Source organism: Diorhabda carinulata, chromosome 9, assembly GCF_026250575.1.
Source record: "Diorhabda carinulata isolate Delta chromosome 9, icDioCari1.1, whole genome shotgun sequence".
NCBI classification, from domain to species: domain Eukaryota; kingdom Metazoa; phylum Arthropoda; class Insecta; order Coleoptera; family Chrysomelidae; genus Diorhabda; species Diorhabda carinulata.
The window spans coordinates 10,704,085-10,726,232 of record NC_079468.1 but is presented as its reverse complement, the minus strand read 5'-3'; the positions used below and the strand labels follow the sequence as shown (position 1 = coordinate 10,726,232).

At 27.6% G+C, this 22,148-nt stretch overlaps 1 protein-coding gene across 6 annotated transcripts in view; it reads right to left on the bottom strand.

Moving 5' to 3' along the window:
* The window catches only part of LOC130898245 (E3 ubiquitin-protein ligase TRIM71), a 30,682-nt gene extending 10,948 nt beyond the window's left edge, over positions 1-19,734 (bottom strand). Inside the window, exons 1-11 of one of the 6 annotated variants that reach the window (XM_057807376.1) lie at positions 19,457-19,729; positions 15,404-15,457; positions 13,076-13,129; positions 12,185-12,238; positions 9,630-9,686; positions 7,174-7,230; positions 7,059-7,115; positions 6,947-7,003; positions 4,860-4,916; positions 925-990; positions 478-525 (exon numbers count right to left, since the gene is read on the bottom strand). In XM_057807376.1, the coding sequence (XP_057663359.1) occupies positions 478-525; positions 925-990; positions 4,860-4,916; positions 6,947-7,003; positions 7,059-7,115; positions 7,174-7,230; positions 9,630-9,686; positions 12,185-12,238; positions 13,076-13,129; positions 15,404-15,457; positions 19,457-19,561 (666 nt within the window). In that variant the 5' untranslated portion in view covers positions 19,562-19,729. Of the gene's footprint in view, positions 1-477; positions 526-924; positions 991-4,859; positions 4,917-6,946; positions 7,004-7,058; positions 7,116-7,173; positions 7,231-9,629; positions 9,687-12,184; positions 12,239-13,075; positions 13,130-15,403; positions 15,473-19,456 lie in introns of all 6 variants that reach the window. The other 5 variants (XM_057807379.1, XM_057807378.1, XM_057807377.1 and 2 more) reach the window with 5 other exon arrangements.
* Between the last annotated feature and the right edge of the window lie 2,414 nt (positions 19,735-22,148).

The window sequence follows — 22,148 nt, the reverse complement described above, 5'->3', positions numbered from 1 at the left end:
ATGTGAATAAGGCAGGAAATATAGAACATAATAATGCTATAAGATATTTTTTTGTTAGTTTTGTTATAGTACGTTTATTCTTGATCATTTATTTTAAAAATAATGAAATGGTATGAGCAGCTTCTGCGTTTTGTCTGTCCTATTGCTATACTATTACTGAAACTGTAGTACATTTTCCATAATCTCCGATCCCATGTTCCCTGCCTTTTTCTACAAGATGTAACTATATCAACATTATATTGGACAATGCTACAAATTGACTTATATACCGAGACAGTTCAAATTGATAACAATAAAATGTGATTAGATGAATAAATGAAATATTTGACACGCAAATTTAATTCATACGAAAATCAATTAATTAAATGAGTTAAAAGCTTTTGAATACTAGAACTGCATACAGTAATAAGAGAGAAGCAATTTTTCATAGAGTAACTTTCTAGCTACCATTTTTAAAAAAGTTGGTTAAAAACTTACTTCTAAAGACAGTTCCATAGTACGACGGTCTAAGGAAGGAGCCAGAGCCTGAGACACAAATCAAATTATAATTAGTTGAGAGCACATATTGTATTTACTGATAGTAGACTGCATTGCTAAGATATTCTAAAATAATTGACAATTTTGCCTATTTTGGATATAGAATATATGCCTTTAAATACTATTCAATTGAAGTGAATGATAAATAAAATGTAACAACATGAATTAGTAGTTATAACAGTAGACAAGTCCAGAATTTGTTTTTCAATCAGAATTCTACTTTTTAAAAGGAAATAGTTTCAGCGCAGGCAAATTACGATTCTATAATAATAATAATAATCAATACCATTCAATATCATCGGACTATGTAGGAGTTGAAAATGATTATAACATTACATTTTCCACTTTTTTTAGTTTATATAAATAAGCAATTAATAAAAAACATACCTGTGTAGATGATACCCCTAAACCATTCATTGAAGGGAGATCACAAGTTGAACTACAGGGGATATCCTAAACATATTACAAATTTTTAATTTCTTAGACCTTTTGATATATTAATGCCTCTAAATGCTCTTGATTTTACGTTTCTTCTGTTTTAAAATTAGTTTTTTTGATAATTTGTGGAAGATAAAATTTAAAGTTTCGACTTTTCTTTAAGTCTTTATCAAAATATGACATTGACACTGTCAATTTGCACATTTATATTAATCAATAGATCATTTACATCGTAAATATCAAAATAAGAATAAAATGAAAATAGAAAATGTTCTAATAGGAAAAATTAAATTTTCCTTAGTCCTTACATCTCAAATATGTAGCAGTACTTGATCAATCAAATTATTTGTAGTTTTATTATAATTTACAAAATAGAGCTATAAATTTTACTTAAATTATTAAGGTCTTTTTTATCATTTATAGCTTTTTCGTTTTTATGAATGTGAATCATTTCTCATATTCTCTTTTTCGAGTATTAGATTTCGTTCCAAGATTTTTTGGATTTTTATAACTGAATTTATATGTTTTTGATATTTCATGGTTCGTTAACGCAGTTTTATTTGTTTTTTATCATATTGATAACCTTTTAGTCCATTTTCTAAATATCGAGAGAAAGACAGCGTCACAAAAAAGTAATATCAAGCGCCTTGTATTATATATAATACAATATAATAATGTATATAGTCTTTGCTGACTAGCTGGAAAAAAATCAATATATTGAAGTTGCAGCAAATTTTGGAATTTATGTACTTTTTATTAAACTAAAAATCCAAGTTTTCAAGAAGTGCTGTTCCCATCATTAGGGAAACTACAATATAAGTAGAGATTTAAATTTACTTTATTTAAATAATTTTTGAAAGAAAGATGAAAATTGACGTTTCGACTTTTATTTAAATCTTTATCAAAATAGGATGTTGACACTGACAATTTGCGTATTTAAATCAATCAATAAATCACCTGCATCATGAAAATCAAAATAGAAATCTGTTTTTATATCTCAATTATGTAGCAGAAACTGATTAAATACATTTTACTTAAACTATTGAATTCTTCTTTCTAAATATTGAGATATCTGCTCTATGTAGACATCGTCACAATTAGTACAAGGTACTTTATATATAATATTACTTTTTTTTGGTTTCTAGTGCTTTAAATTTTAAATTAGTGAAATAAATCCTTTATGACTTCTACTAATATCGTATTTATTAAAATAATTTGATAGTTGTTGGGAAAAACCTTGAACATATGATAAGGAAAAATGTTTTATGTTTTGTTGTGCAGAGAGCGTCACAAGGCACTCGATATATAATATTGCTTCTTTTGTTTTTTGGTGTTTTAGACTTTAGTTTGGTGAAATACTTGGATTCTGTATTATGTCCTTTATAACTTATACTAATATCATATTTATTGAAATAATTGGATAATTGTTGGGGAAGTCCTTGTACATACGGTAAGCAAAAATGTTTTATATTTCGTTTATGTTTTGTTTTTTAATTTATTGTAGTATTTGTTTATCCTTTTCTTGAATATGTTATTCATCATTTTTCCCGATAATTATTCTCGTTCAATGCAGTTTTTGCTTTTTGAATAACTAAGTCTCTAAATTCAGGATCTGATAGTTGGACAGATCTAGCAGCCAAACTTATTATCACTGATTTTTTTTGACATAGGATGACATGAATTGAAGTTCAAATATTTTGAGGAGTAAGTTGCTTTCGTATACCATTCTGTTCTTATGTTAATGTTAATTTTATATAATGTGACATCAAGAAAATTGATTTTATCATTTTGTTCGATTTCGATTGTGAATTTAAGTATTGTATGATAAGAATTGAGTTTTTTATTTATGTTTTCAATTTGATTTTTTGGTACAGTAGTAATGCAATCATCAATTTAATAAATATCATATTAGTATCATAGTAGTCATAAAGGACATAATACATTATCAAAATATTTCACTAAATTGAAATTTAAAACACCAGAAAATAAAAGAAGTAATATTATATATCAAGTGCTTTGTACTAATTGTGATGCTGTCTACATAGAACAAACATCTCAGTATTTAGAAAAAAGACTAAAAAGTTATCAATACGACAAAAAACTGCATTAACGAACCATGAAATATCCAAAAAACATGAATTAAATTAGAAAGATTCGTAAATTTAAGTAAAACTTATAGCAGTATATTTTGTACATTTTAATAAAACTACAAATAATTTAATTGATTGATATAACTACGCAAATTGTCAGTGTCAATGTCATATTTTGATAGAGACTCACAGAAAAGTCGAAACGTCAAATTTTATCTTCCAAAACTTATTAAATAAACTAATTTTAAAACAGAAGGGACCTAAAATCAAGAACATTAAGATGCATTAATATATCAAAAGGTCTAAGCAATAAGGAATTAAAGAAATTTATATATATATATATATATATATATATATATATATATATATAAATCTCTGTATATATATATATATATATATATATATATATATATACAGAGTGTTTCAAAAGAAGTTTGCTCAGTAAGAAATTTCGCATTTTTCATGATTTTGCATTTACTGGCAACATTGTATGGAAATTTCGTACGAATATGTTTTGGAAGTTGATACATCCAATGGATTTGTTTGAAAACTTTGATAAACAAGATTTTTGTGAAACGTTACAAGAAACTAAAGCCCTCAGTCCTATTTTTTTTTAAACTTTCCGTTTTATCGATGGGGTCTCATTCACACGACAAAACATTTTCAATTCACAGAATGCTTACTAATTAATGATAATAATAATTGATAACTTTATCAAAACTTTATACCAGCATCGGTTATTACTTCATAATTTTCAAAACAAAATACTCCTAAAACGGTACACGGTATCGAGTTTTATTGGTTTTTTGGTGTGAAATTGAATGTTGTTAAAGATCACTTAAAATTTTGTTTAATAAATCTAATATTGAAAAAGGTTCAATACTACTCGGTACGAACCGTGTAACTAGGGCTCTCTATTAAAGTCAGCTCTGAAAAAAAATATTGGATGTATCCAAAAAATATATGTATAATATTTCAATATAAAGTTGCCAGTAGTTTCGACAAAATCGTAAAAAGTGTGTATAATTTAAATTTTTTAAAGAGCAAACCCCAAAGATTTTTCAGTTTTCTATCTTTCCTAGAAACGGAGTCACTGTATATAATATTAATAGATTATTAACAGAACTTTGAACTTTTATCATTCGCAGCTCTCTCTTTCTTATGTATGTGAACCAGTTCTAAAAATTTTCTCTTGTATTTGATTCCGTTTCAAGAATTTTTGAATTTACATAACTGAATTCAGCATCTGATAGTTGGATAGCTGTATGAGACAAATTTGTAAACACTGGGTTTTTGTCTAAAATTTGGGTTCGGGGAATATGGTTAGTTAAAATATTAGTTGTTTTAGTACAACGATATATATTCATGTTTTATAAAAGTAGATATGTAATTGATATTAGGGTATAATCATATAAACAAAAGAATATTCTTGTCTTAAAAATAACAATTATTAGTTTGAATAATCAAAATGCCTCATAGAGATTCATTGTAAGGAAAATATTTCAGTTGTTTAAGTAAAAAATATCTTTCTCATATTTATGTATATTGTAATGATATCTAGAGATCTAAATTTGTAATTCTTGTATCTAAAAGTTGCTAAAGCTCAAGTGAATAATTTATATAACAGTTTACTTTTCTATTACTTTTTATTGAATGTTAAATAGATATTGGGTTTGTAGAACTGTGGTCGAATATTTGACACTACACGTGTTATAATTTTTAATTTTTTTTATTAAAGAAGAATATCTCTATCATTCAGAAAACATATTTTCATAATTAAAATTGAAAACTTACCTCAAGAGGTGAATCCATGAAACAACAACCTGAAGCGACCGCAGAATAGGTAAGAGCCTTAATAAGAGAAAAATGTTTCAATTAATCAATATATATCAACATCAATTTGAATATTGATTATGAAAACCATGAATTTGAAAATTTTTACAAGAATTAACACGATTCAAAACCACTGAAAATCTTAATTAATTATTGTAAGTAAAAATTTTATTATGTTTATACATTATATTGTATTTGGCCATAATTTCAGTCCCAGACGATGAATACATAAGTATTCGAAAGTTCAGATAAAAATTAAAGATAGTCCACTTTGGTGTTTCGTTGCCAGATTCCCAATAAGAAACCGCTCATAATATAGATGACAAAGACTTCTTTACAATTCATATATATATATATATATATATATATATATATATATATATATATATATATATAGCATCTATTTTTACATAAAAATTTGACGTTTTAACTTCTTTCAGTCTTCATCGAAATATTATTTGACACTGGCAATTTGCGTATTTATACATATTAATCAACAGACCACCTACATCATGAATATCAAAATAAGAATAAAATCAAAATAGAAATCTGTTTTAACAAGAAAATTTAAATTTTCCATAATTTTTGTATCTCAAAAACATGTAGCAGACATCAATCAAATTATTGTAGTATCAAAATTTACAACCTATTTTACTTAAATTATTTTGAATTAATAGCTTTCTCTTATGAATGAGAACCATAGTAAAAATTCCCTTTTTTGTGTATATTTTTAAATCTTCATATTATATTTATTGAAATAATTCGATAGTTGTTGGGAAAGTCTTTGTAAATATGGTAGGGCAAAATATTTCATGTTTTGATGTTTCATTTTTGTTCTGTTTTTTAATTGATTGTAGTGTCTGTTTATCCTTTTCTTGAATATGTTATTTATCATTTTTTTCCGAATAATTATTTTCTTTCAATGCAGTTTTTGTTTTTTGGACAGCTAAGCATCTAAATTCAGAATCTGATAGTTGAATAGATCTATCAGCCAAACTTATTATCATAACCAAGTTGGTTTCGTTTACCATCCTTTTCTTATGTTATTGTTAATTTTATGTAATGTGACATCAAGAAAATTGATTTTATTTTTTTGTTTTATTGTGTATTGAATTTTGTTATGATAAGAATTGAATTTTTTATTTATGTTTCCAATTGGATTTTTTGGTAAGACAGTAATGCAATCATCTACATAACGGAAAAAGAATGGAATATTTATTTCATATTATATATATAATTATGCTATAACACTTGATACGGAAGCTCCCATAGCACAACCACCAATTTGTTTATATACACTAAAAAACAAAAGAATCTAATTCCCAAATAATTAAAGTGAAATTTATGCCTCAATTTTGTGAAATCTAATACAACTAAAACTAATTTAATTGATCACTACTACGTATAAAATATGTGAAAACTAAAGACAAATTAATTTTTCCTGTTAAAACAAATTTCTATTTTGATTATTCTCCTATTTTAATATTCATGATGTAGGTGTCCTATTGATTAATATAAATACGCAAATTGTCAGTGTCAATATCATATATTCATAAAGACTAAAAGAAGTCGAAACGTCAAATTTTCATATGTCTTTAAAAAATTTCAAATCAGAAAAGACTTAAAAACAAAAACATTTAGAAACCGCTCGTAATATAGCGGGCAAAGAATTCTTATATATCTATTTATCTATATATATATATATATATATATATATATATATATATATATATATATATATATATATATATATATTTGGAATGAAGCTACAATTTTTATTATATATTTAAAACTCTCGAATAACTACGTATTCATCATCATGCTAAAATAACAGATGAAAATTGAGGTTTCGACCTATTTTGGTCTTTATAAAAATATTACTTGACACAGACAATTAGCGTGTTTATAGATCACCTACAACATGATTATACAAGTAAAACATATATTGTTCACAAAAAATATTTTTTTTGTACGTAATTGTCGTATCTCCAAAATGGTTCATTGTCAAAAGCAAAATCTTAAATAATCATTCTAACATAAATAAGTACCTCTGAACGTGGTCCTATAGAACGTCGACCTGAACCAATTGGGGAAGGGGGCTGAACCTATAAAAATACATTAGTTGCATATATCGTATATTAGGTTAGATACTAAAATTACCTCTAAACGCGATCCTATGGAAGGTCTGCCTGAACCAATTGGAGAAGGAGGACGAACCTATGAAAAAATTATATCAGCTCTATCTACAATAAAATCATTATAAAGAAGTACGTACCTCTGTACGTGATCCCGTAGGAGGTCTGCCTGAGCCAATTGGAGAAGGAGGATGCACCTAAATACAAAAATACATTAGTAAAAATTTTCTCAACATTATGATGTATATAGTCTAGTGAGAAATGAGAATGCTTTCTGAGTATATATTCAAATACATAATATCGAAAAGTAAGAGTATCTAATGAAGGAATGGCTAGAATATATGAAATTATTTCGAAATAAACAAAAAATGTGTATTAAAATAGTTCCTCCAATCAGACGAAAAAGGTTGATACATAAGAAGGTCTATCGAGTCCAAAATATTTAGAAATGACGTATTTAGAAACAGAAAAACACAACTTCTTGAAATATATAGGAAATAGGAAATAGGAAATACTCTAAGATACAGTTAATGGTACTTTGTAACACGTATGAGTCCAATAAAATATCAAATTAAGCGAAAATGCTTAGCTGATGTGTATAATTCATACATATCAAAGATCTGCATGTAATTAAGTATTGTATAGAATCACTTTTCAAAATAATACTCAAATGTGGTAAAACGGCCTATTATAATACATGCACACAATATTTGTAGGACTATTTATAATTCGTATGGTATGAGACATACTGTTGATAATGAAATTGTGCGACTGAGCAAACCTAAGCAAAAGAAGTAACTATCCATAAATATAATTATCTAACATATACAAAAATCATAAAACAAAAATGCATTTTCTACTTGATTATGAATAATTCAATGTCAAATCAAGCAAAACCTGCTTGGGAAGCATATTGCTTATGTTGTTAATAACCGATTCAAGCAAACACTGCTCAAGACTATGATTTTAAGTGTTTCATTTGAATAAAATTTAATGCGCCATAATGTTTTTGGTAAATTTTCTATGTGTAGAATTATATAATAATATCTAGTAATGTGAAAATTTGAGGTCCATCTGAAACTTGACAGGTATTGTAAATGGACGAGGGAGAATAAGGTCTAATCATGGGTCAGCTACCTGCGGCTCGCCAGCCACATACAGTTCTTTTATTTGGATGTCAAACTGCGGCTCTTTAATTGAATACGCAAATATAATTGTTTTTATAAAAAAAATAAAAAATAAAAATCTTTCTGAATCTAGTTAAGAGAATTAGTCATCAATTCTATTTTTTAGCGACTTGTACTCACTTTTTTCGCCCCCTTTCCCGGGATACACGTGCATCTGAAGAACTGTTTCATGATTTCTAGGACAAATCAGAAATCTTAACAAAGATCTATGATTTCCAAGTTTCTACTGCCTTATCACTTGTTACCGATGTGATATAAAAGACACGGCATAAGTTGTATTTTATCAGATATGTCTTCACAAGGTCCAAAGAAGAACTTCTAGGATACTACAGATCTCAAGAAAAACTGGAGGGGAAGATATAGCGAATGATGTGCAAAAATGCCTTGAAGACAATGAGATAAATTTAAATAAATAGTTGCTTCAATAGCAACTGAAGGAGCCAGAAGTATGACAGGAAAAAATAAGAGGTATTGACGTTGAGGTTACGAATTTAGTAATCAACATTGTTGATAGCATCTTGTCAAAAATAATCTACCATGGCCAATTTAAATACTTGTTAAACGAAATAGAGACTCAATATTAATATGATGCGATGTCTTCCCAAAGGTATGATGTTAAAACGTTTTGCTTTGTGCTTGATTGAAATACATTCCTTAATAAAAAGGCACGATTCACCATCAATTAAAGAGCGACGAATGGTTGCAAAAATTTTACTTTATGGAAGATATTACAGCGAAATTAAATGAACCAAATCAAAAATTGCAAAGAAAAGGAAATCCTGTCTCTGTTTCGGTAGAAGAATTGTTTTATTTTTTTGCAGAAGATATTTAGAGCCGAAAATTACATCATTTTCAATTTTTGAAGCAATATAGCCATAAAATAAAATCAGTGGAACTGAATTATTTCAGCACACTTAAAAAAATTTTTTTTCTCAATATTAGCAAAGACAGAGATAAGAACAGATCATTTTGGGAATTTCAATAAAGTTTTTAACTTTACTGTAACCCCTATAATTTTTGCAGATCTCATAAAAAATTAAATATGGAATACAATATATTGACAGATCTTCCGTATAAATAAATTGAAGTATATTTTCTCAAGAACATGTTATTTGTATATCAGGATGTTATGTTAAAATTATGATGTGAGTTCAGCTGATTGCGGATCACAACATAAAACAAAAGATTTTTGATCAGAGTTTCCGTACTTCGTGTTCGACTTCCAGTGAAAATTTCAAATTTGAAGCTCGACAAAAATCTTTTTTATTACTTTAGTTTTGTCTCTAAATTTATAACTTTAGTTTTTCCGTGTTTAACTCAATTCCATTGTGTCAACAAAAGTCTCCAGAAATCCCTGATGTGGTTTTTAAAATAAAATTCATATTAATAAAATTTCAATAATAACGTACCTCTGGAGGTGATTCCATAGAATGGTTGCTTGGAGCTTGTGGAGAATAAGAGAGAGCCTAGACGAAAAATAAGTATTTTACTAATAATAGATGAATAACGATTCGTTTATAGATGTTTCATTAATAATTGAACATTTTGCAACGGTTGAAACAAGATTCGAACTAAATTAATTAGATAGAATGTAGGTTCTTACTGATTTATATTATTTTTCTAGAAAGTTACAAACAGAGCTGCACATTTATTTTGATTAATATTGTTTATTATTATCAGTGACTTTAGATCATAGAACGAACTTAGATTAACATCATTAATCGCATTTTGAATTTTGATAAAACAAATTCTATAGAAAATTATACGTCATCAGTAACCATGGATATTGATTTTTGTATGAAATGAATTAGATAAATTTTGTAAAAAAGAAAACAACACGATTCTCTGTTAACTAGTATGTTTTAATATTTTTATACTTATATTAATATTTTTGGGCCATAATTTCAGTCCCCGATAATGCATATACAAGTCTATAATATGCCATTCGGCTTGTTCCGTTTTTCTTCAAACATTTCGAATATTCCTTAGTTCAGGTGGCTCAGTAATCACTTCTATTTTAATTCCAACATTCGAGATTTGGAAGAAATTCATTTGTTATTGACGTTGATAAATCATAGTAAAGCCAGTAAAATTTTTTTTACGTTGCTTTTTATCTAGTGCTCACAAAAGTCCAGTTATCTTCATTCAAATCCTTTTGTTTTAAGTAAATTTTTCGTGTGGATTCGTATTTTCTATTCATTTGAGGAACAGTACGAATAAAATAGAACTATATAGAAATATACAATGTGTTATAGCATAATTGGTAATGGAAGATCTTGAGGAAACAGTTCTAAGCAAACTTGATATAAATATTCCATTCTTTTTCCGATATGTAGATGATTGAATTATGCTGTACCAACAATCTTAAATATCTTACTTAACTTACTTACTTAAAACAAAGATCAGTGATAATACGTTTGGCTGATAGATCTATCCAACTATAAGATCCTGAATTTAGATGCTTAACTATTAAAAAAGTAATGAAAATAATTATCCGGAAAAAATGATAAATAATATATTCAAAAAAAGGATAAACAGATACTACAATCAATTTAAAAACAAAACTGGAACGAAACATCAAAACATAAAACATTTTTCCCAACAATTATTGAATTATTTCAATAAATATGATATTAGTATAAGTTATAGAGGATATAATACATTATCCAAATATTTCACTAAATTAAAATTTAAAACACCAAAAAACAAAAGAAGTAATATTATATATCAAGTGCTTTGTACTAATTGTGACGCTGTGTACATAGGGCAAACATCTCAGTATTTAGAAAATAGACTAAGAGGTCATCAATATGATAAAACCAATAGAACTGCATTAACGAACCATGAAGTAAAAGTAAGTAAATAAGTAAAATTCATAGCTCTATTCTGTAAATTCTGATAAATTTAATATATTTGAGATGTGGAAACCAAGAAAAAATTAATTTTTCTTATTGGCACAAAGTTCTAAGTTGATTTTATCCTTATTTTGATATTCATGATGAAGGTGATCTATAGATTAATAAAAATAAGCAAATTGTCAGTGTCAATAGACTTAAAGAAAAGTCGAAACGTCAAAATTTATCTTTCTTTTAAAAACTATCAAAAAAAAACTAATTTTGAAACAGAAGAGACCTAAAATCAACAACATTCATATGCATTAATGTATCAAAAGGTCTAAGAAATAAGAAATTAGTTTTTTTCATAATATTTGGAGATAAAATTTCACGTTTCTACTTTTTTTCAAGTATATAAGTAATTAAAATTATTTAAAAATATGGTTCGAAGTGGATGGAACTTAAATTGGAAATATATATGTTAAATTTATTTTGTGCTAATGTCAAAAAGTAATGTCACATAATGTGACAGAGAAGAGCAACATTACATGTTAGTCTACATACCTTAGATATTTAATATGGTTAAAAAATTTATTAATTAAGTTCTATTACATATCTAGTTTATCGTTAACTGAAAATAAATTTTGTTTTATTAAAATCATTTCATTGTTTGTTAATTGATCAGTTTTATGTTTAGTTGAAATTTTGGTGTTTTTGAAATTAAGTTCGTGTTTTCTATTTATTTTTCATGTTTATGTACCTAACCATTTATCCTATTTTCTAGATATTACATACACATTCCTATGTAATTTTTTGGACAATTCAAACATGGAATAGAATAAATAGCATGTGATCTATCCGTTTTTTTTTCAATTTTGTAAATAATGGGCATAGCGTATTTTCTTATCACTGACATACATCGATGTTATGTTTGATCTAGATCATGTTTTGCTATATATGTTGAATTGAATTTTAGGGTTAAATATATTAAAGTATTTAGAAGATTATTAGTTTTATATGGAATTGGAGCTAAAATAAGAAAGTCGTCTATGACAAATGTTATTTGTAATATAGAGGATGTTCTAAGCTTATAAAATTACCAATAGTTTAATTAGTAAGGTTATGCTTACCTCTAAAGGTGATCCTATAGATCGATTACTTGATGCTAGCGAAGAAGATAGACCCTAAGTACGGAAATAAAAATTAATTAATTATCCATTTCTTTAGCGTATAAAGCATTTTTACCTGAATTAAAGCAATAAAAATAAGTTTAATCTTCATTAAAAAGTGAAATGTGACTCATCATTATACAACATTTAATGTTATTGATGTTTGGCCGCTTGTATTAAAATTATTATCAAAAATTACATAAGAAAGTTGGTAAGAAGGTATCTCTCATGACTATTTCTGTTTTGTTGTTTGATTCACTTTTCATAAATTCATTAATTTTGCATTTGCTTAAGTTTCCACTTAGTTACACTAAAATATTAATCAATGAACCGTCTTTGGATATATAATTAAAAGTGTAAGCTTTATGTATTTTTTATTGTTCATGTACATGAAAAATTGAAGATTTATAAAGGTATCTCTAAAATATCATCACAGTATAAACAAATGTATGAAAGTATATATTTATTTTAGAAAGCCAACTTGTGACTCCTCATTGTTATTGCTTTCCTTCATTCAATTTACTTGGCTAAACAAATGGTTTATAGTTGTAGTAACAACTAAATCACCAGACTAGTCATGTGAATATTTTTTATAAGTTTCAATAGAATATACTCCATATTAATGCTTGCAAGATATGTTCAATATTTATAATTGATAAGAATTCTAGAATCCCTAATATAGAAGAGAAAATCTTCGAAGGAGAAATTGAATTATCCCAAATTTCGAAAAAAATGCTTATGAACTAAAATTTTTCATCCTCTTCTATTGAACATGAGAATTCAGATTGAAAAGTAATGGTTTGCTCGAATCAACTACGAAATTTATGTTAATCAAATTTGTTGATAAAGTACCTCTAAAGGAGATCCCATTGACAGGCTGCTTGAAGTTAGTGAAGAAGAATTAACCTAAGTGAAAAAATAAAAATAATAAGTATGGGATAGGAAGTTATAGGTTACAGTTTTGACGTTTCGACATTTATTGGAATATGGTTGAATTAGCCGAAATGCCAAGAATGTATTAGTCTATTTTAAATGTTTTTGTTAATATGCCGTCTTGATTTTTTTATTTCAGGTCTTCTTTCGATTGCAGGGGCTTTTTTGAATACTTTTTATGTTTCAATTTCATTTCGATTTTCGAAAACATATTAAAAATGAATTAAGATGATTATTGTAGGGTTGTGGCTAGGTATGTACTCTTTTTAATAAATATTTTAAGCTCTTGAATAACTATTTTTTCATTCACGGACAAATAATTGGGAATTTTAATGAAATATTAAAATCATGATAGTTGCATGCATACATACATACTGAGTATATACATACGGTTTTTAGTGTGACAATGGTCACACTAAAAACTCCGTTATTATGGAAATCAACCTTATCTGGAAGATATCCTGATAGTTACGTGATACAGCAAACATGAGTTTAGATACATAGACGCTGCTATGAAATAAGCAGTCTATCTATTTTGCGTAGTAAGTTCGCGAATATAAAATCATCAACTTTACATGTTGATATAAAGTTGAGTGTGCTAAAAAATAAAATTATGATTTTTTAAATGATTACGCCTATATTTATTTACTTTTTTAAGATTTTATTTGGTATATCCTATTACGTTTAAGCATTTTGTTCATATTTTAGGAATAATTTTTACTTATGAAAAACAAAATAATTGAATATTAGTTGATAATATTCAGTGAATAACTAAACCACAATTGAAACTGTCGATAATTGTGGCAATCTACGAAGAAATGATCAAGTAAAATTTCAGGTAAACTATGGATAAAGGACAGTTTTTTCTTTTGCCGAAAACATATAGATATTTAAAAACTACATTTCAACGTATCCAAAAACAAGTTATTTTTTATGGATTAAATTCTATGACAATATTTCTAACTATTAAAATTATAGACTACACTCTAATTTTTTTTCTCAATAATTTTATAAGGAGTCTACAGTAAATCTGGGGATCTTGGAGGCCGAAGGAACTCTTGTTCATTTCATCATTGAATTACGAAAAATAAAATCACGAATAATTTCGGTGCAGTGCCAAGGTACCATCTTTTTCCTTTTCCATTAAAATGTAGTCTATCAAGAAATTGACACAAGTGCCGATTTTAAAATTCTGCGTATTTTCTACATTCAGGTTAATTCTCTACGAATAACTGGTGTGAAATAGATTTATGTTGACCTAAAATGTTAGTAGTAACCCGTTTTTCAAGTAGCGTTTGAAAAAATCAGTAAGAGTAGCAAAACTCATATTTTTCAACATACCTCCATATAACTGAAAAAATAATATAGTTGCACTTTTGGTTTTAAGTCTTTAGGTCTTTAAGTCTTTAAGTTTTAAGTTTTAAGCAGATATTTTCATGATATATGACTTTTTATGTGATAATAAAAAAGTACTCCATTTGCGACATACTGTATATATCGCAGGCATATAGTATTAAGATTATAAATAGGCGCCCAGAGTTGATAACGATGCTATAATGTATTGCGACTACCTCACATTCAGTGGCGGCGATACGTTTTTCACAGCCAGCGTTGTCTAGCATTGAGTTTTATTGCCATAACCTCATTATTGTGTCTTTCAATAATCATTCGTTCTCAATGAATAATTTTCTTGGTCTAGTCTTCTACTTATTACAGGATAACTAATAAAATGTAAAAATCTCGAGATCTGCAGTTTTGCAGCCTTTTGATTATAAATGGATTTCATTTTATATGTGTATATTAATCATATCTCAAAATTCCTTTTCATTCTTATGCATTTGATGTTATAAAATTATAAGTATATATTTGTGGGTTGAAGGCGCTTTTTTCATTGTATTTCACACTTAAACTATATTCCGAGTATTGTAATTTTCGTTGTACCTACATAAATAGCATCACAACTATTATCAAATTCAGCATATAAAACTTTACTTCTTTAGCGTATTCATTGAAATATTCTTAGTCATATCTCAACAATTATTTAGTTTATTTATTATTGGATAAATTCAATTGCTGAAAAATCTTTATGCTTCGGATTTTCTGTTTGGTTGTTGCTTTTTCAATAGTGTATTTAATAAGTTAGACTAGTTATGTCCGCCAAACAAACAATTATCAACCAATTTCTTTGGCGTGTAATTGTAAGTTTTCGAAAAATTTATGTATAGTTGAATTATTCGAATTGCTTACCTCCAAAGGTGATCCCATAGACCGGCTACTCGAAGCAAGTGAAGAGGATAGACCCTGAATAAAACAAAACTATATCTAAATTAACATGTAACATTAAAGTGCTTCATATGGCTTAATAAAGTTTGCATGATTCTACGATTAAGTAATTTTTTATTTACTTTTATATAAATTTACGTAGACTTAATTCACATAAATATTTTTCATATTTGAAAATATGTTAAAGACGATATTGTTCCAAAATGAAGAGTAAAATTTTAGGAAATTGATAGATAGAAAAACTAAAGAACAGAATATGAGGTTTGAGATATAATTTTTTCCTGTAACAACACGTATATTTAATATAGTATTATAATAATTTTGATATTGTTAAGGTATAGTTAATATCACAAGATTAAAAATAAAACTACAAATAATAAAGCAACATTAAAATACATGAAGTATCAGAAAGCTTACATACATGATTGTGATAATAATTATTCAATGGAAAACATATAAGATAGTTTTAGAAATAGTTTAAATACAAAATAATAAGATATCTATTCATTATAAATTAGTCCAAAAAATTCTTGTATAATATTCATATATGAGTCAAAATGGTGATTGCATTATCGTAATATAAGAAAAACAATGAAAAATTTCTATATGAGCGATAGTAGGTTAAATTTTGATCGCGAAGTTAGTATTATAATTTATATAGTACATCAAGCCAAAATTGTGTCGGGATATGAAATACGATAGGTATATGGATCGAAATGTTCAGATTCATTTAAAAAGAAATTACTCTGGAATAGATTAAATAAATCGTTTGTTCCTAAATAACCTCGAGAAATTTTATCCCAATACAAGTGTCATTGCTAATGACACAAACAATTCTCGAAACAACGAAATGAAAACGACGCACTAGATTATGAAATTGATAAATAAGTTGACTTCAGCCGGAATGTTACAAAAATATAAAAGATTTCTTGAAATTTGCTTTAGAAAACTAGTTACTAAAATCGCTTAAAGCAATAGAAGGAAAAGTGACAATCTTAAAAAAATATGAACGATATATAAGTCTTTAAGTCTGATATCACACTATTTCTAATACATTTTTTTAGATAACCTGGATTTGATTTGTGTTTAATAAAAACGCACTTGAGAAGTGAACCATATTTTTGTTGCGTGTAGTGTGTGTTTGAAAAGATGAAAAGCTGGAGTGCACTGAACAGATCATTTCAATTGGATATTTCTTCAATGTATTTATGAAAAAGTGTATTAAAAACGTACCAGTGAAAATGATCCACTACCTGAAGCGGCCACAGAAGAGATAATATTCTAAACAAAATAAGGGATGTATATGTATATATATATATATATATATATATATATATATATATATATATATATATATATAGTACACTGATGAAATTATGAGCATGAAAATGAACTATTGTAAGCGTCTCTAATAGTGTTAACAGGTGATGTAATAGACATCAATGACGTCATCCGGTAACTTAAACCAAAAATGTTAAATGGGACCGACCTTATGGCAAGTGAAACATCGTTTGGAAGTTATTTGAATATTATGTTCAATCATACTATTTTTTTTTAGGTTTACGATGTTTTTGATGGTTGAATTGAATAAACACTAAAATTTGAGTCTCGTATTGATCAATAAATAATCAAGAGCAAATTCTTAAAATAATTGTTTAAAATGTGCTCCATATACTTCCTGGCAGTAAAACATCCTGTTATTACACTCGATTAAATTTGTCAGGTGAAATTGCCCTACATTCTACAACAATTCGTTGTTTTCAAACATCAGTACTCTCAGGAACTGTAGCTTAAACTTTAGGATTAAGGTATCTCAACTGAAAAAAATCTAAAGATGTTGAGTTCGGTGACCATCTACAAGTTGCCAAATTCATCTGGATTAACTTCCAGAATTTGAAGAGTTAATGGTTTAATTGCAGACTAAGTGGTTTCCTAGAATATCTGCCCAGACACTGACTTCTAGTGGGAACTATGTATGTTTCTCACAAAACATGTGAGGATTTATGTCATTCCAATATCTGCTTCATTTTGAGTATTAACATTTCCATTGAGGAACACTAAAACAAATTGTCCTTACATATTCGGGCTATTGAGAATTTCAGTGTACATATATATATATATATATATATATATATATATATATATATATATATATATATATATATCACAGAATTGCGGTCTTCCATGGCCGTTTTCTGAAAGTTGATGCACCATATTTAATTTGCATGGGTGAAATTTGTTTTTGGTCAACACCCTGTGTACTACCCTATGACGGACTCAACAAGTAGACGCTACTTGGGCTGTGGAAGAAAAAGAGTACTGCAATTTCCAGAACTATATCAATTTGTTTATCAATACAAATATTTGGTTGACCCGATCGTTTGGCATCATTATGGTACTCATGAAAAAGCTCCCTTAAAAAAGTCCTCTATATAGGGCAATAGCGGGGAATCTCTCATTAAAATGCGTTCCGTTCTATGAAAATTATATCCACATCCACCAATAAATAAGATAGCTGTTACTTTGTTAGCTCGAGCCGGTATTTAATACAATACAATTGTTCATGTAGATACTTGACGTCTTTAAACAATAATTGAACTTCAATAATTCAAAGTATTATAGCATGTAAAAACATAGATTGAAAAACCTCAATTTTTTTGTCAATTAACCATAGGTGGATTTTTCAATCTTTATTAATTGAACGCGGCTCTGCAAAACATCGTCAGTATAATAAGATTAGTATGATAGTATAGTTATCATGAATACATTTCAAACGAGGTATCACTTGCCATAAGGTCCCATTTATTATTCAGGTACCCGGTGACGTGACCGATGCCTATTGAGTCATCTGTTACTACTAGTAGAGAAAATTACCATATTTCATTTTTCGCCCTCCAAATTTCATCAGTCTCAGTATCACCGTTCAAAACAAAAGAGAAGGAAGGGGACTTTTGAGAAGCACTGTATATATTTTAGGTTTCTTTTAATCAAATATTGGTTTTTGAACAGATGATAATTTTGACGTTTCGATTAAATTATAATAGCTTTTTAATAGACAATATTCTCGTTGTCCCGACATAATTTCGGTCATTATTAAAATAAAATTTAAAATTAAAAAAAAATATTGACAAATTGTGTAATTATACCACGAAAAAGACCACCTACCATATGAATATATAATAAAATGGTATAGAAAATTCAAACCAATTAAAATAACACGTGTATTCATGAACTGGAATTAGAAATTTTACTCTGGGTCTTTTTTAGCAACTATAGCTTTGTTTCCCAAAAAAATACTACTTGTACAGACAGGCGATTAAAGAAAGCAAAGTATTAATTGCAATAATAGTGAAATAATAACAGAAATAGACAGGAGCAGAAATTCAAATAACAGGCAAACTATGAACGTACATTGTTTTGTCGAATAATGTTAGGAATTATTAATCAATGAAAATTAGAAAATAAGTATTATTTTTTTAATTAAAATTTTTTGTTCCATTGCTGAGATAAAAGATCATAATATATCATAATCATAATTGATACTTTGCGTAATAGTTGCTTTTTGTTGACACATTTCTAATGGCAATAGAGTTAGGCATCACGGCGATTTATTTTTGCACTCTACCAAATTGTTACAAGATTAGGGATTTGCGATAATTAGCAGTGAGGTTTTGAATTTTTTTTTGACATATCTTTGACATGTTTAGGGCGTCGGAAAGGTCAAAATGCACTAACATATTTCATATTTGTAGGATTAATTAATAGTTCAGGACGAGAAGTATTTCTATGAAATATATTTTGATATTGATGTCATTAGTATTTATATCTCACGGTTGTCAATATCAAGTGATATTCCAAATTTCAATGAAAACTTAAGTTTGGTTGAGACCTAAAGAATAATTTTATACCATAAAACTTTTTTAAGTATTTATGTACCTGAATAGATCAGAATATTTTGGACCAAATCGTAATGCGAATCAGGTTACACTACTCACGATACAATGAAAATTTACTTACTGTCGATGGATCAGGTATGAAATCATTGATGGGATCGTTCGCGCCGATAAGACCTAAATTTGAGGATCCTGGGGTGGCAAAACTTGTTGACGCAATGCAAGACATTTTGATGTCTTTATTGATCTGTAAATGAAAGATATTTTTAATAACAGTAATTCAAATTACAGTGTATTTTTTGGTTCAAAACACATGAATTTAATTTTCAACAAGTAGTCTAAATTGAAATTGTCTAACTCAAACCCGTCATTCTTGACACTTTGAAACTTAAATATGTTAATAAGATATTTGTTTGTGCTCTACACTAAAAAGATCATAGATTTATACTTAGATATAAGAATTAGTTTGAAGATTGTGATGTTGGTGACATATTATGACAGTATTAAAAATTGATTGACATTTTGCAGGAATTAATTTGTGAGAATTAAAAATCAGGTCTCTTCTGATGAAAGTCAGTTCTTGAAAAAGGTGAAAATATTGATGTTTTGACGTATTTCCGTCTTTACCAAATTATAATTTGATTTTGACAATTTGCATAATTATTCTAATCACCAACAACGTGAATATCGGAATAAAAATCTAATTTCAACCATTCTAAATAATTTTTGTGATTAATTATCTCAAAAAGAAGCATTAGTATTAGAACCACTGAAAAATCAAAATAATTATTTAAACTAGAAGTTAAGGATATATGTAATACAAATTTAATGTTTAGAGCGTAGGTTAAAAAGTTAAAGCTAATAAAGTTCAACAAGTTAAATGTGGAAACGCGTGAAATTACAGGAGAAAATCTAGAGCAATATATCCAAGAATTTAAAGTAATATCAAGAGGCAGTGTAAAAAATGTAAGAGACAATTATTTTGTATGTAATATTTTACATACAATTAAAAAGTCAGTATATGTAAATAGCATGAAGTTAAAACAGATTTAAGAGTTAAATATGAAGAACGAAAATAATTCGAGCACTGAAATATAACTTTGTGCAATTGCAAGGAGAGAAGTGGCTGAGAAACCTCCTGAATTGAGTTATGTCTCATGTACTTGATTTTAGAAGACAGATCTGACAATACCAAATCACAGATAATCAAATTTATAGTATGGTATATAGAATATAGAATATATGCCTATAATATAATTCCATTATTCAAATTTCATGTGTAAAATAAGTTTTATGTTACGTGTTAAAAATATTCCCTGCTATCAATAAAATTTTTGCAGTAACATAATTAAGTACATTATTTTCAATTCGATTTTAATAAATGCACCCTTGTGATGTTTCTCCTATGTTAACACGAATATAAATACTACGAGGGTTGCTACTAAGTTTTGAGATAGACAAATAGAAGCGATAAATATTTATAAATGGATATGGCTTCATAATTTTTCAAACTATTCTCCATTAAGATCAATACATTTGCATACGTTTCAACCATTTCGATTCAGGTACCTCCAAAACATGCGATTTAAATGCATCAAATGCTTTTTTAGATGTGGATAAACGTTGAAATTGCAATTTATTTTTGATCTGCGGAAATAAGAAGAAATCATTAAGTTCCAAAGAAGGACTTTATTGCGGATGATCTATCAATTCGATGTTTTGACTATTCAAAAACGTTTTTGTTTGAACTTATGTGTGAGAGCTCGCGATGTCGAGGTGGATAATAATTCGTCTTCTGCGATTGGTTTCCTTGAGTTTTTTGAAGATTTCAGGTAAATAATAGAATTCGGGGAAAACCAGCGAAACACAGTGGCCTAGGATGGTGCTTCATCGAAGTGCTGCTTTTGGTTTAATCCACGTCGAAAATCATTGAAAATTTTCGCATGAAAATGCTCGCGATTTAATTCCATTATTTGGATGAATATTTCAAGCTGTCACAACTCAAATAGCACTCCTATGATAACACGTTCTAAGTACATTCCCTATTAAAAATGGTGGCAATCAGCAATTCATATCAGTGTTGCCATATCTCAAAATTAAGTAGCAATCCACGTAGTAGCATTATAGAACGTTTCACTTTTCAAAAATTCATTACAAATTTCACTATAAATATATAAATACCTTTCGTGCGAGAAAAGAGAGACAAACATTGTCGGATTGCGTAGACAAAGATAAAATGCCAAATAAATAGTGGAAATAGTATACTTGATCTTGGAAGCATTATTTTCTTATCTAGAAGAAACTGAAAATTAAGTTCCTTTAGTCTCTAAAAAGATAACTTGGTTATGAAAACGAGCGTCTGATGTGTAATTGTGTTGGTGTAGTGGTAGCGTAAACAGTATGTTGGTCTTAACCTCAACAACCAGCTGCTCTGGTATCTATTTTTTGCGTTTTTAATCGTTATAAATTTTCACAGCTACGTATTACACCATATGTGGAAGAACGTGGTAGATATAGTAGAATTAGATTGTTATAATCTCTTAATGGAAATGAAGTTTATTTATTTTGCTCTCCACAAATTCATAAACAAAATTAAAAATTATTAATAGGCACACATTTATATTGTGTGCGACTTATTAAGCATTTTCTAATGATGATTTTCTACTATTAAATTGTTAAGGATAATGAAAAATATCTTTCAATCATTTGTTTGTGAAAAGAACTATACAGTTATACATTCTATACATATACAATATATACAACAAAAAAAACTATTTTTTGTGGAAGTTAGAAGAAATGCATTTCAGTAAACAATT